Source organism: Bactrocera dorsalis, chromosome 1 (genome assembly GCF_023373825.1).
Source record: "Bactrocera dorsalis isolate Fly_Bdor chromosome 1, ASM2337382v1, whole genome shotgun sequence".
NCBI lineage: Eukaryota > Metazoa > Arthropoda > Insecta > Diptera > Tephritidae > Bactrocera > Bactrocera dorsalis.
The window spans coordinates 69,235,852-69,250,115 of record NC_064303.1 but is presented as its reverse complement, the minus strand read 5'-3'; the positions used below and the strand labels follow the sequence as shown (position 1 = coordinate 69,250,115).

General features: G+C 33.8%; 1 protein-coding gene across 1 annotated transcript; it reads left to right on the top strand.

The window, feature by feature from the left end:
• Window positions 1–8,896: 8,896 nt before the first annotated feature.
• LOC125775594 (uncharacterized) lies at window positions 8,897–9,499 on the top strand. Its single transcript, XM_049446242.1, has 2 exons — window positions 8,897–9,005; window positions 9,062–9,499. The coding sequence occupies exons 1-2, from the start codon at window positions 8,897–8,899 to the stop codon at window positions 9,358–9,360; spliced, it is 408 nt and encodes a 135-aa protein (XP_049302199.1). The 3' UTR covers window positions 9,361–9,499.
• Window positions 9,500–14,264: the final 4,765 nt, after the last annotated feature.

Sequence of the window (14,264 nt, the reverse complement as noted above, 5' to 3'; positions counted from 1 at the left end):
AATGTTTTGCTTTTGATTCGTGGAAGTTTGAAGAGTATAAAATGTTCGGTTACATCCGAATTTACCCAGGTGCTAACACTGAAACCTTCTTAATTGTATAGGGTACTATAGCTTCGTTTCATTGAAAGTTAATCTTTCATCTTATTTATTTATCAGGGATGTTTACTAATGTAACAAAACTTGCAAATGAATACATTTGGAAGCAATCCTATTAAGTTCCGAATTTAGGAAAGATTTTAAGAGATAACATTTATCGAATTAATAAAGACGCATTTGGGTGTTAAATTGCGTTTTGTGAATCTTCTTTAAGGGGGGAGCCTGCTTTAGAAGCTTAAAAAAATTAAATTTTTTTTGCTTAAATCTCTTTAAAAATTATCTAAGAATAATTTCCCAATGTTACACATATATGGGAATTCGAAATATTGTTTGAAAGGGAAATAGTGACCGAGCGTCTAGCAGATAGCTTGGGCAGAAAGCGAAAAATTTGACGCGCGATTTCTCGGTTTTTCACTTGTACGATTTCTCTTAATTGGCGGGCAGGATAGAAAAACCTAAACGTCGCATGGGTTTGGGGCAAAGTTTATTATCTTTGGCATTAAATTATCTTCTATTAAAACAAAAAAAACTAAGAATTAAAATTTTTTTTTGGAAATTTTCCTAGTATAACTTGAGCATAAGAAAATATAAATCGGCTTCGATTTAGAATAGCATCCTCGGATTTCGGGATTATATATACATATAGTTGCCGCTGATTTATGGTTTTTGAGATATTTGCATTTAAAGGTCAAAAAATCAACTATTTAAAATGCGTGTTTCTCGATTTTTAGTTAAAATCCATTTATTCATAAAATAAGAAAGTGGTTGTAAAAAAGCAAAAAATTAGTGTTACCATATTTTGTAATGGAATAAAAATAAGAAAAAAGAAAGATTATGACGTCATAACTAAATTCATTATCAGTAATGTAAAATCTTTCGGAATTCTTATTATCTTGATAAATCACGGTGTTGGATCGGGCAATAAGGAGTTTAGCGCAAAAAATTGAGCACGCCCAGGTGTTGGTCCGACCAAGTTTTATTTTTTTGAAGCGCGGCCGAAGACCGCCAACTCAAAAAGGAGTTCATCGCAAAAGCACGCCTAGGTGTTGGTCCGACTGAGGGTTATTTTTTTGAAGCGCGGCCGAAGACCGCCAACGCAAAAGAACTAACCACGCCCAGGTGTTGGTCTGACCGAGGGCTTTTTTGCGGAAAACTGATGTGTTATATATTTCCTGTGATTGGGGTATTATTTGTTTTCTTTATTTCTTTTGGTTCTTCTGTAAAATATGAACGTAAGGTAGCTCTGATTATTAGTTAGAATGCAACCCTTTTGTTATTGTACGAACAAAAATAAATGAAAAAAGTTAATTGTTGAATAAAAGTAATTTTTGCACTATTTAGTATAAAATAAATGGTAAGAAACGATTTAGTGAAGTGTTAGTAGATATAAAAGTTAAAAACATAACCATAAAATTCATTATGGCACAATTCCGATTTCTTTGGCGCCGCGATTTGAAGGTACCGTTTGAAAGAGGATAGGTACCGCAAACGCCTAGTTTACGAGATATTCAACCTTAAAGTTCAAAAATTCGCAAAATTCGAATACACATACACATTTTTCACTTCAAATTAATTAAATTACACTATAAACTTTTAAATAAATCCTCATTTTACACTTTTAGCAGGTTTTTTACCTAAAAATCTTTGTTTTCAAATTTTGTTTCAATATGAGTGCATGTTGACCAAAAAATATAACCACTTTATAATAAAAACTCAATATATTTTTTATTTTTAACGCAGAAAGGAGTAGTACGTGAAAGTACTTCAGTCAGCCTGGGTATTCGCTCGGCCAGAGTTACTTTTTTAAAGTGCGGCCGAAGGCCTCCAACGCAGAAAGGAGTACTACGCGAATGTACTTCAGTCGCTGAGGGTATTCCCTCGGACAGGGTTATTTTTTCTGTCCGAAGGCCGCCAACGCAGAAAGGAGTACTACGCGAAAGTACTTCAGTCAGCCCGGGTATTCGGTCGGCCAGGGTTATTTTTTAGAGCGCGACCGAAAGCCGCCAACGCAGAATGAGAAAGATAGTATAAAATTGTAATATGTATATAAAAATGTTATATTACAATCATACAAAATATTATTATACAGGGTGGGCCATATAAAATTTTAAATTTCGAAAATAGGGCGTAAAGGAGTGGGTGTAGCGTTTGCTGTATGGCACGTAGCGCCGTCCTGCTGGAACCATACGTTGTCCAAGTCTTCCTCTTCAATTTGCTTGAAGAAAAATTCGGTTAATATTGCGCGATATCGCACACCATTGATGGTCGCGGTTCCTTCTTCATTTTGTAAGCAAAATGGTCCGATGATTCCACCGGACCAAAATCCGCACCATACAGTGATTCGTGCTGGGTGCATTGGCTTCTCGACGATTACGTGCGGGTTTTCTGTGCCCCAAATGGGACAATTCTGCTAGTTAACGTAACCATCGAGGGGGAAATGAGCCTCGTCCGAAAAGATGATTTTTCGGTAAAATTGACCATCCTCGGTCAAACGATCTTCTGCTCGATCAGTAAACTGTAGAATAGTCAATAGCGATCAATTTTGTAAATTTTAGACTTTTTACTGAATATCTGTCACTGACCAAATGGTATTTGACGTTTCCAATGTCGAAATATAAATAATTCAAATTTAAAACGTTAGATGGCCAACCTGTTATTATCACACGATTTTACTTATCTGTGTTTATTAAGTATAAATCACATATTATTCATATATTCATATATGTACTATGTATATGGAAAAGTGTTCACATATTCAATTTTAGCTTGAAAAATCTTAATCTTTAATAAAGAAAAAAGAATCACTGGAAGTACAAACAAAAAAAAAAACGCTGTGAAACGCTGAAAAATCCTTCACTCTTGTTTTTTAAAGTGTGGCAAAGCTGGTTTTCGTCGTAAATATAAACACTCTAAACTTTTTAGCCATAAATATATTACTAAATTTAGCTGAAAAATTACAAAATAAATGTGAAATGTGAGCTTATTTGAATACTTAGAATATATATTAAAATATACGAATTAAAAAACGTGAAAAAATTTAGTAAAACATGGAGAAATACCGTGTGTTCTTAGTGCAAACTTTTAAACGTGAATATTTAAAAAAATATTAGCTATTTTTATATTATTTTTGGATATTCCTCCTCTGGAGAAACTCCCCTATCCACACATACCCCATTTATACGGAAAATCGGTTTCTTTACCACTCCGCAAAGTAAAGCCTTCATTAAAAATGGGAAAAACACGGATTTTAAATAGTTGAATTTTTGAACTTCAAATGCAAATATTTCAAAAATCATAAGTCAGCGGCGACTACATGTATATATATTATTGATCTGGAGGACCTCCTCTATCCGTATATACCCATTTTAACCCCCAGATCCGGGGATGCTATTCTAAAATTTACCCTATAAATCTCTTAACAAAACTTGCAAATGAATACATTTGGAAGCAATCCTATTAAGTTCCGAATTAAGGAAAGATTTTAGGAGATAACATTTATCGAATTAATAAAGACGCATTTGGGTGTTAAATTACGTTTTGTGAATCTTCTTTAAGGGGGGAGCCTGCTTTAGAAGCTTAAAAAAATTAAATTTTTTTGTTTAAATCTCTTTAAAAATTATCTAAGAATAATTTCCCAATGTTACACATATATGGGAATTCGAAATATTGTCTAAAAGGGAAATAGTGACCGAGCGTCTAGCAGATAGCTTGGGCAGAAAGCGAAAATTTTGACGTGCGATTTCTCGGTTTTTCACTTGTACGATTTTTCTTAATTGGCGGGCAGGATAGAAAAACCTAAACGTCGCATGGGTTTGGGGCAAAGTTTATTATCTTTGGCATTAAATTATCTTCTATTAAAACAAAAAAAACTAAGAAAAGTTAAGTATGAACATATGTTTAAAGAAAAATTTGTTTAGTTAAAAACCACTTTTTTCAAATTTTAAAAAAATTTGGAATTAAAAATTTTTTTTGGAAATTTTCCTAGTATAACTTGAGCATAAGAAAATATAAATCGGCTTCGATTTAGAATAGCATCCTCGGATTTCGGGATTATATATACATATAGTTGCCGCTGATTTATGGTTTTTGAGATATTTGCATTTAAAGGTCAAAAAATCAACTATTTAAAATGCGTGTTTCTCGATTTTTAGTTAAAATCCATTTATTCATAAAATAAGAAAGTGGTTGTAAAAAAGCAAAAAATTAGTGTTACCATATTTTGTAATGGAATAAAAATAAGAAAAAAGAAAGATTATGACGTCATAACTAAATTCATTATCAGTAATGTAAAATCTTTCGGAATTCTTATTATCTTGATAAATCACGGTGTTGGATCGGGCAATAAGGAGTTTAGCGCAAAAAATTGAGCACGCCCAGGTGTTGGTCCGACCAAGTTTTATTTTTTTGAAGCGCGGCCGAAGACCGCCAACTCAAAAAGGAGTTCATCGCAAAAGCACGCCTAGGTGTTGGTCCGACTGAGGGTTATTTTTTTGAAGCGCGGCCGAAGACCGCCAACGCAAAAGAACTAACCACGCCCAGGTGTTGGTCTGACCGAGGGCTTTTTTGCGGAAAACTGATGTGTTATATATTTCCTGTGATTGGGGTATTATTTGTTTTCTTTATTTCTTTTGGTTCTTCTGTAAAATATGAACGTAAGGTAGCTCTGATTATTAGTTAGAATGCAACCCTTTTGTTATTGTACGAACAAAAATAAATGAAAAAAGTTAATTGTTGAATAAAAGTAATTTTTGCACTATTTAATATAAAATAAATGGTAAGAAACGATTTAGTGAAGTGTTAGTAGATATAAAAGTTAAAAATATAACCATAAAATTCATTATGGCACAATTCCGATTTCTTTGGCGCCGGGATTTGAAGGTACCGTTGGAAAGAGGATAGGTACCGCAAACGCCTAGTTTACGAGATATTCAACCTTAAAGTTAAAAAATTCGCAAAATTCGAATACACATACACATTTTTCACTTCAAATTAATTAAATTACACTATAAACTTTTAAATAAATCTACATTTTACACCTTTAGCAGGTTTTTTATCTAAAAAATCTTTATTTTAAAAATTACATTTTACACTCGTTTGAACCTCATTTGTTTATCAATAATTATGACGAAATGGAGCGCTGCCATGTGATAATAAGGCAATTCGCTGAAATTCTTCTTTTTCGCAAAAATTCCTCTATCCATGCATATGTATATTTTCTTTTTTAAATTTAATAATTATATACATATATTACTAATATTATATAATAATACTAGCGGACCCGACAGACGTAAACCAATCGATAGCATGTGAGTATTGTGTATTAATATGCTTTCAGAGATGTTAAATGTCGAAGCTGTGTTGAACAAAAACTCGAAGTCGTTTAGTGAAAAAGTTGGATCTTAAACTATTCTAATAACGGGTATTTATTCTCAGAGTTAATTATCTACAAATACTGAAATTATCGTAATGCCATCGGATGTACAATATTTTTGGACTTATAAATAAATAAAGTCGATGGTTTTCCCACCCTGGAGCACGCAACGTATAATTGGCCATGAGAAAAGCACGGATTTTCTAAATCTAGTCCACAAATCGTCATCGTTTGACCTTGTGCCTTATTAATAGTCATAGCAAATGCCAAGCGTATTGGAAATTGTAAACGTTTAAATGGTATCGGCGAATCTGAAGGAATCATTGGAATCCGTGGTAGAAGTACATCTTCACCTTGATGATTTTTTTTATGACTAATCGCGTACCATTACACAATTTTGGCGCACTCAAATTTCGAACCAAAATTATAGGTGAGCCAATCTTTAATCGCAGGTTATGTGGTGGCATTCCAGGTAAATCCAGTGAATTTAAAAATTCAACAGGATAGTTGACAACTTCATCTGGATCAACAACAGTGTCAATTGATTTAAATGTAAATTCATTACCAGGCAGTGACTGTTGTGTTTTGAAATTGATCGTGTCAACATCTAAATTTTTTGCAGCTAAAATAGCTCGCTCACGTAGCCATGTATGGTTTGTATAATTATATTGTATCTCTGGAAAAATACTTTGCATCAACTCTTCTTTGGTAGCCACCATAGTGCAGAAGTTTTCTGGAAGTTGAATATATTGCGTATCCCCATACAATTGAATTTCACCATTACAAATGTTTATCAATTGTTCAGCAAATCGTGACGCTGATGGGTCATTTTGGAATTGAACACGCATATTGATTGTAAGGTTTAATTTACTGACATGTCGCCATAGATAGGACTCTTTCAAACATGCATTTATTTCGTCCGAATATGTTGCTCGTGGGATGACATGCAAGGTTTGTCTAAAATCACCAGACAACAAAATCAGAGCACCACCAAAAAGCCTACGATTATTCCTTATATCTCTCAGGGTTCTATCGAGTGCCTCTAGCGGATGCTTATGGGCCATTGTGCATTCATCCCAAATAATAATTTTGCACTTTTTTAGAACTTCAGCCGTTCCTGAATTTTTTTTATGTTACACATTGCGTCGGGATTTATATGAATATTTAAAGGTAATTTCAGTGCTGAGTGGGCAGTTCGACCACCATCAAGAAGAATGGCTGCAATATCTGATGATGCAAACGCCATTGCAATGTGATTTTGTGAACGAATGCTCGCAAGTATCAGTGAGATAAGGAATGTTTTACCAGTACCATCTGGTGCATCCAAATAATAGAAACTCCCTTGTTGTGCTGCTATTGATAGGTTGATTTTATCGTATACATTTTGTTGCTCAGCAGTAAGCAATTGTTCATTATTAGCAACAAAAGTAGCCAAAGAGTTTATATCAAATTGCTGTTCACGCTGAACATCTGCTGCTGGGCGGCTCGGCGCTGGCATGCCAAACTGTATGAGCGGCGTGTTTGAAATCAGAATACAAAAGTTTTCAATAAATATTAATGCCTCATTATATATCTCAGCGGAGAATTCAATATTGACATTTTGATTGGTTATTCTAATACGATGCAAAATATCGTCACTCATTGAGTCTTTATATTTGTTCCACAGTGCAGATGCTTCAGATGGAAAACACGTTGTTAATATTATTGAAAATAATTGACGAATTTGATGCGGCGATGAGCTCAGTGCTGCATCTGCAAGCGTGAGATCCCAATGATTATCATCTTCCAATAAACGTAACTCACGACAGGCATCGAAGAAAGTATTGCATACACTACTATTAATTGTACGCAAAGATTGGAAGGATGTCGGTCCAGGAATGTTGATCAATAACAAACGTAGGAAATAGCATTCACGTTGCTTAGGATGAACTGTGTAGAGTCGGCCTAAAGTATTTGCCGTAAATATATTGTGAAATCCTGGGACTGGAAGGCCTCGTTTTCGTGGTTCCCAATGTTTTGATTGTTTATTCCATATAAAAATTTGCGCATTATGAGAACGTCGACCAATGTTTTTTTGCTCTTCCACGAAGACGTGGCATTTTTTTGTAGTAATAATATATACAATGAATCTATAAAGAGTTATGTAAAATATGTACTTCGTAATAGTAACAAATTCCAAATTTTTTTTTAAAGCAATGAACCTAATTTCACCCCAAATCGACTTAACAAATGAAAAACTGCATCCACTATTTCTATTATATGGAAAATATTTCAAAAAATACGACTTTTATTTCAAAATACTATATGACAATCTTTTCTTTTGATAAATATTAAGCGATGTGATAAAAACTTGATCCACAGATGTCGCCTTTTACTTTGGCATCGTTTTGTTTAATATACGTTTACGCCAATTTAAGGTTTGAATATTGGATACTGCGATGGTAGCGCCATCTATCAGTCAAACATTCCAAAATTAAAAATTGATTAAACATGAAAAAATAATTAAAAAAACATTTTCCAGTGGACCATATTGTAAATCTAAACCATTCCCGAATCTCCTTGAACGTACACACAAAATTTCATCAAAATCGGTCCATCCGTTTAGGAGCAGTTTCAAGGCAAACGCACGGTCAGAAGATTTATAATATAGTGTAAAGTATACCGTACAGTACGAAAACTCAAACTTTGTTTCAATATGAGTGCATGATAACCAAAAAATATAATCACTTTATAATAAAAACTCAATAAGGGTATTCCATCAAACTCATAAATGCCTCGTAAAATTTTTAAACTCGTAAAATTCTGTGCCTTATAAATGAGCTGTCAAAATTTGTATGAAAAAAAGTTTACGCGTTTCGTATAAAACTATGAGGCAAATTCGACGCGTATTTCCTTCACAAATTGATATTTTGTTTTAGTGTTGCCATTACACAAAAATAATTTACATTTAGTGCTTCAAAAAAGTAAAGTTTTTAGTGCAAGCAACACTACTTGCAAATAAAAAAAAGAACGGTCAAACATTTGTGCTTGTTGCAAAATTTTGTTTAATTTAAAGAAATAAAAACCACCAATAAAAACCAACCTTTATATAATGTGATGAGTGCATCAGTAAGTATTACTTAAATTTCTCGTGAAGATGAAAATTACAGAAATACATTTTATATTCAGGAATTAGAAGAAAAGGTCAAAGCTGAGCGCTTCCGGGCAGCACCAACACATCGTTGGAGCAGTGAGCAAACTAGAAGCCTTTTGGAGGAAGTGTGCGGAGAAATAAAAGACCGCCCGGAGTCATTTGAGGTTCGTATCTTATTTTTTTTTCATTGGCTTATAAATGCATAATTTTTTTTTATACAGAAGCCTATTGCACAAAAATTTTATTCGAAAATATCTGCTAAGTGCCCTTTGCTCGCAAACATTAATTGGAAAGTGATGAAAAGCAAAATGCGCTATTTAAAAGGAATATATATGGAGGCCGTGAAATGGCGTAGTCAAACAGGAGCTGGATTAATTGAAAATGGAGAAGAAGAAAGCGTCAAGGGTATTTTATTTTCTTTGTCTTTTAAATACGATATTAAATTAAACCAAATTTCGCAGACTACATTCAAAATATTTGTCCCTTCTTCGAAATACTGGACGAGATTTTTGGGCTCAGAAAGGGCGTGAACCCTACGGTTATAATTGAAAGTAGCAATATAGATTTCCTCTATGAAGACAGCGAGGAGGTTTTTTTATTTGATAATGTTGGTGATATTTCAAATAGTTGCTCGAGTTCACGTATATCAGCCAGTACTCCTATTCCGCCCGACACTCCACAGCCAGACGTTCATTTATCACTGGAATTATCATCGAACAATGCAAGCAGCTTCAACGGCGACTCAGAGATTGAGAATTAAAAAAAAAGAATGACATCGAAACACAGCCTAAAGAAAAAGCAAAATCCAAATGCAAGCTCTGCCGGCGTATTACAAGGAATGCTTGAAGCAAAATTGGACATGGAGAAGCAAAAATTTGACTGGATGAAAAAAACAGGAATTGGAGATGAAAAAGCTAGAAATTGAACGTGATGAACGACTTGCTTTGGCGAAAATGAAAGAGAACAAAAACTCAAAATGTACGAACTAGAGTTAAAATATAAAAAGGCATAAGAACTTTTTAATCCTCACCTATATTTTGTGTCTTTTAAGATACATATATACAAATAAAGAAGACCTTAACAGTTTCTAATGCTTTAAAATATGAAATCAAATTAAAAGTTGTTAATTTAAGGCATTTTGGTTGCTGGCTTTCGCCGACAGCAATAGCTGTTTGGCTTTTCCAAGTCATCGTAGGGTAGGCAGGACGTGAGGGTTTTGTTAGATTTTGCAGACCTAAAATTAATATACAGGTTAATTTTCTCAATGATGTAGAAAGAAAAATACTAAATTACCTGAAAAAATTTAAAAATTATTTAATGTTGACATTTCATTTAACATTTTTATTATGGCTCGTCTCTTGTGTTCTCCTTCTAAGACTGGAAACTGTTGGAATTGGTTCTCATTCACTTCATCATTGTCAAAACTATCTTCTAAATTTTCGATTTCAAATGTATCACCATTTTCCTGTTCAATTATAATGTTATGTAGAATGGCGCAAACAAGAACCCACCGGCAAGCAAGCCTTACACTTGCGTCATCTTTAATTTGGATTTTTAATTCTTTGAGGTAGTTAAACCCAATAAACAATTGCGTAAATGTTTCGTAAATCTGCGCTAAAATAAACTTATCTACAAGCATTTGAGTAAACTTACGTACAAATGTGAGAAATAAGTTTAATTATAAGTTTACTTATTTTATATTTGTAAGTTTAAAATAAATGCGTTGAAAAAACGTTTACTTACAAACATAAATGTAAACGTATGATGCAACATTGCAAATCAGTTTACATGTAAACACAAAAAGTAAACCACCGTTAGTTTTTTCGCCGACTCTCTGACGACTGTTTTTCCTTTTTTGAGTGATCGCAGTTCATAATTATTGAATTTGTGAGATGTAAAGACGTGCGTTTTAAATAAAACAGTGGAAAAGTTAATAACTAAAAATAATTAATTGAAAAATTACTTACATATAAGTAGTATTTAGAAGTGTTGGTAAGAAGCTTGCGGCGAGATATCGCGGAGTTGAGGAATAGCAGAGACAATGTTCCATCAAAAAAGATTATGCCAGCGGAACCTTTAAACACAGTGGAGCAATTTATGGAATTGGAGAGTTTACTCCAGAAGGATGAAGAATATGCTAAATTTGTAAGTAAATATTTATTGACTGGTTGAAAGCCAATTTTATAATTTCCTTTTTTTGAAGAAATCGGAACTTATGCAAAATATTAAATACGCAGAAGCGAAATTCGTCAGAACAGCTTGGCGCTCATTGGTATCCGATGAATGTGCTCAACATTTTGCTTGGAGTGGAACGTCAGACAAAAAACCTGTCCGCGTCTTAAAAGTATCTATGGCTATCCGAGGTACTTAATAATAAAACTTAATAAACTTTATATTTACATGTGTACTTATATACTTATGTATGTATATTTTTAATTTAAATTTCAGATGTCTTCTTACATGAAGTGAAGGACAATGACACTGAATATATAAGTGGCACCAAGAAGATTTTTCAGTTTGCCAAAAATAGACAAATACGGAAGCACCAAAATGCAGCAAATTAATTATTTTACCTAACTATTTTTCTATCATTTCATTTTTAAAGAATGTTTTTTAAATTTTAATTTTTAGTAAAAGTTTAATTTAACTTATCCAGAATTTTTTTAAATTCTAGTATAAGTACATATGTATATGTATATAATATATAATATTAAACGAATTAAAACTAATAAAGAAAATAATTATATATCTTTAAAAATATATCATGCGATTTATTTTACTACCATTACATAAAATCTTTACAACACCTTTACAAATACATTTGAAAATAAAATTACAAGCGGTTGGATATTAATTTAATAAATGCTTACATTTAAGTTTAAAAATAAGCGATTTTACAAGTATGTGAAAAAGCCCAAAGTAATGTAACGTTTTGGTTCTTTACAAGTCTTTTGTAATTGTTTTGTAATGAAAAACGTAAACTTTTTGTAACGAAAAGGTTTACCAGTGTAAGTTTATTTTAAGTTTATTTACAAACGCGATTTACTGGGAACCTTTCCTTCAAAATTCCAAAGCAATTTTCAATACGCACACGATACTTGGAATGGGTATTGTTGAACTCATTTCTTTGTTGCAAAGTGCAATCGTTGGAATTTGTTCTAAATGGGGTTATAACCGTATTCGTTAGTTTATACGCAGTATCGGCTGCTATCCATTTATCGCCGCTTAAATGATCCGATGGTTTCAATGCCAGTTCACAGTTATTATAGATTCTGCTATCGTGAACGCTACCTGGATATCCTAGAACCATGTGACGGACTCTTAGTTTATACTCACATACTGCTTGAACTTTTAGAGAATATACATGCTTTCGCGAAAAATATGACTCGGGATCTTCGCTAGGTTTTTCAGCTAGTTTGATTTCTGTGCCATCAACATATCCAATACAATGTGGCAATTCAAAAAAAGTATTTCTGACAATACTTTGCCGCTCTTTAGCATCAGGCCAATACAAAAGCCTTTGCTTTATTTTTAATATTGCTTGAAAGACTCGCTCAGTAACTCTTTGAATGGTGCCTCCATCACCTATCCCCAAAAAACTAGCAATTTTTGGAACTTATGCACCTTCTCCATTACAACCGAGACGATATAAAACAATGGCGAGTTGCATAGCAACGGGAAATTGTTTGCCGGAACTTGCTCCGTTAAAGAGAACATCATCTTGTATCAGTTTTAGTACAATTTTAAAATTTGCCCGATTCATTCTAACAAATTGTCGAAACCCGTTTTCGTCTAAATTTGGTACAATATCATAAAAGATTTTTTTGGATTTTGGCACAGAGTCTTTCAAGGTTGGAATCGAATAAGGAAAACTGAGGACAGTAAGTTTTGAATATGCCCATTCTTCAAGGATTTCATCTTCTACTTCTTCTTGATTTCGTTCTGTAAATATAAACGAAATCATTTAAATGCGTGCATTCTCTCGGAAAGTAACTAAGCAAACCATCACTTGATCCAAATACTTGTAACATCGACAAAGTGTTGAGTGCATTGTCATCAATATTTTCACACAGTTTTCTTTTTTCACTTTTTCGTGGCATTTTGAAAGATTTTAATTCTTTTTAATTTATTTTTTAAATAAACGCACGCACTTATACGGATATTTCTCTTCTAAATTAACCCTTGATGTTGTTTTTCAAATGCAACACTGACAGAAAAGTCAAAATACATATTTACATAGCTTTTATACGTATGAAAAAAAAGGAGCGTTCCAAAAAACTAAAGCGTAAATTTTTGAACTTATAAGTTTGTTCATTTACGAGTTTGGTAGAATACCCTAAATATATTTTTTTTATTTTTAACGCAGAAAGGAGTACTACGCGAAAGTGCTTCAGTCACCCCGAGTATTCGTTCGGCCAGGGTTATTTTTTTAGAGCGCGGCCGAAGGCTGCCAGCACAGAAATGAGTACTACGCGAAAGAACTTCAGTCAGCCCGGGTATTCGCTCGGCCAGGGTTATTTTTTAGAGCGCGGCCGAAGGCCACCAACGCAGAAGGCGAAGGATAGTATAAAATTGTAATATTTATATAAAAATGTTTTATTACAATCACACAAATATGGTTGTCAAAAGTTTTGCGGTATATTTATTGAATTTTTTTTTATTGAAATTGAAATTAATTTTTGATGACTCATGCCCAGCTCTTGACCGATGCTACGGCTGCTACTATGCCGGTCTCTTTCGACCAATTCAGCGATTTTATCGCAATTTTCGACGACAGGCCTTCCGGAGCGTGGCGCATCTTCGACCACCTCTACACCAGAACGAAAACGTTGAAACCATCGTTATACGGCGGAAATGGAAACTGTATCGGGTCCATAAACTGCAAAAATTTTATTGGCGGCTTGAGATGTATATTTGCCCTTATCGTAGTAGTACTGTAAAATATGCCGTATTTTCTCTTTATTTTGCTTCATGTTTGCGACGCTGTAACTCTCGAACGATTTAAAAGAAACGACAATCAAGCGTGAAATGAGCTTTCAAAAAAGGTATAGCATTACCCTATGCGACGAATAAATTTGGAACTACGCGCTTTCAGCGCCAACTAGCGAAAATACCGCAAGACTTTTTAGACAACCTAATATTATAGTACAGGGTTGGCTTTATAAAATTTTAAATTTCACGTAGCGCCGTCCTGCTGGAACCATATGTTGTCCAAGTCTTCCTCTTCAATTTACTTCAAGAAAAATTCGGTTAACATTGCGCGATATCGCTGACTATTGATGGTTGCGGTTCCTTCTTCATTTTGGAAGCAAAATGGTCCGATGATTCCACCAGACCAAAATCCGCACCATACAGTGATTCGTGCTGGGTGCATTGGTTTCTCGACGATTACATGCGGGTTTTCTGTGCCAAAAATGCGACAATTCTGCTTGTTAACGTAACCATCGAGGGGGAAATGAGCCTCGTCCGAAAAGATGATTTTTCGGTAAAATTGACCATCCTCGGTCAAACGATCTTCTGCCCGATCTGCGAACTGTGGAATAGTGAATAGCGACCCATTTCGTAAATTTTAGACTTTTTACTGAATATCTGTCACTGACCGAATTATATTTGACGTTCCCAATGTCGAAATATAGATAATTCAAATTTAAAACGTTAGATGGC

Coding starts and splice junctions, on each gene's coding strand:
- LOC125775594 (XM_049446242.1), top strand. CDS start 8,897: ATGAAAAGCAAAATGCGCTATTTAAAAGGAATATATATGGAGGCCGTG. Junction 9,006..9,061: donor AGAAGAAGAAAGCGTCAAGG/GTATTTTATTTT, acceptor CAAATTTCGCAG/ACTACATTCAAAATATTTGT.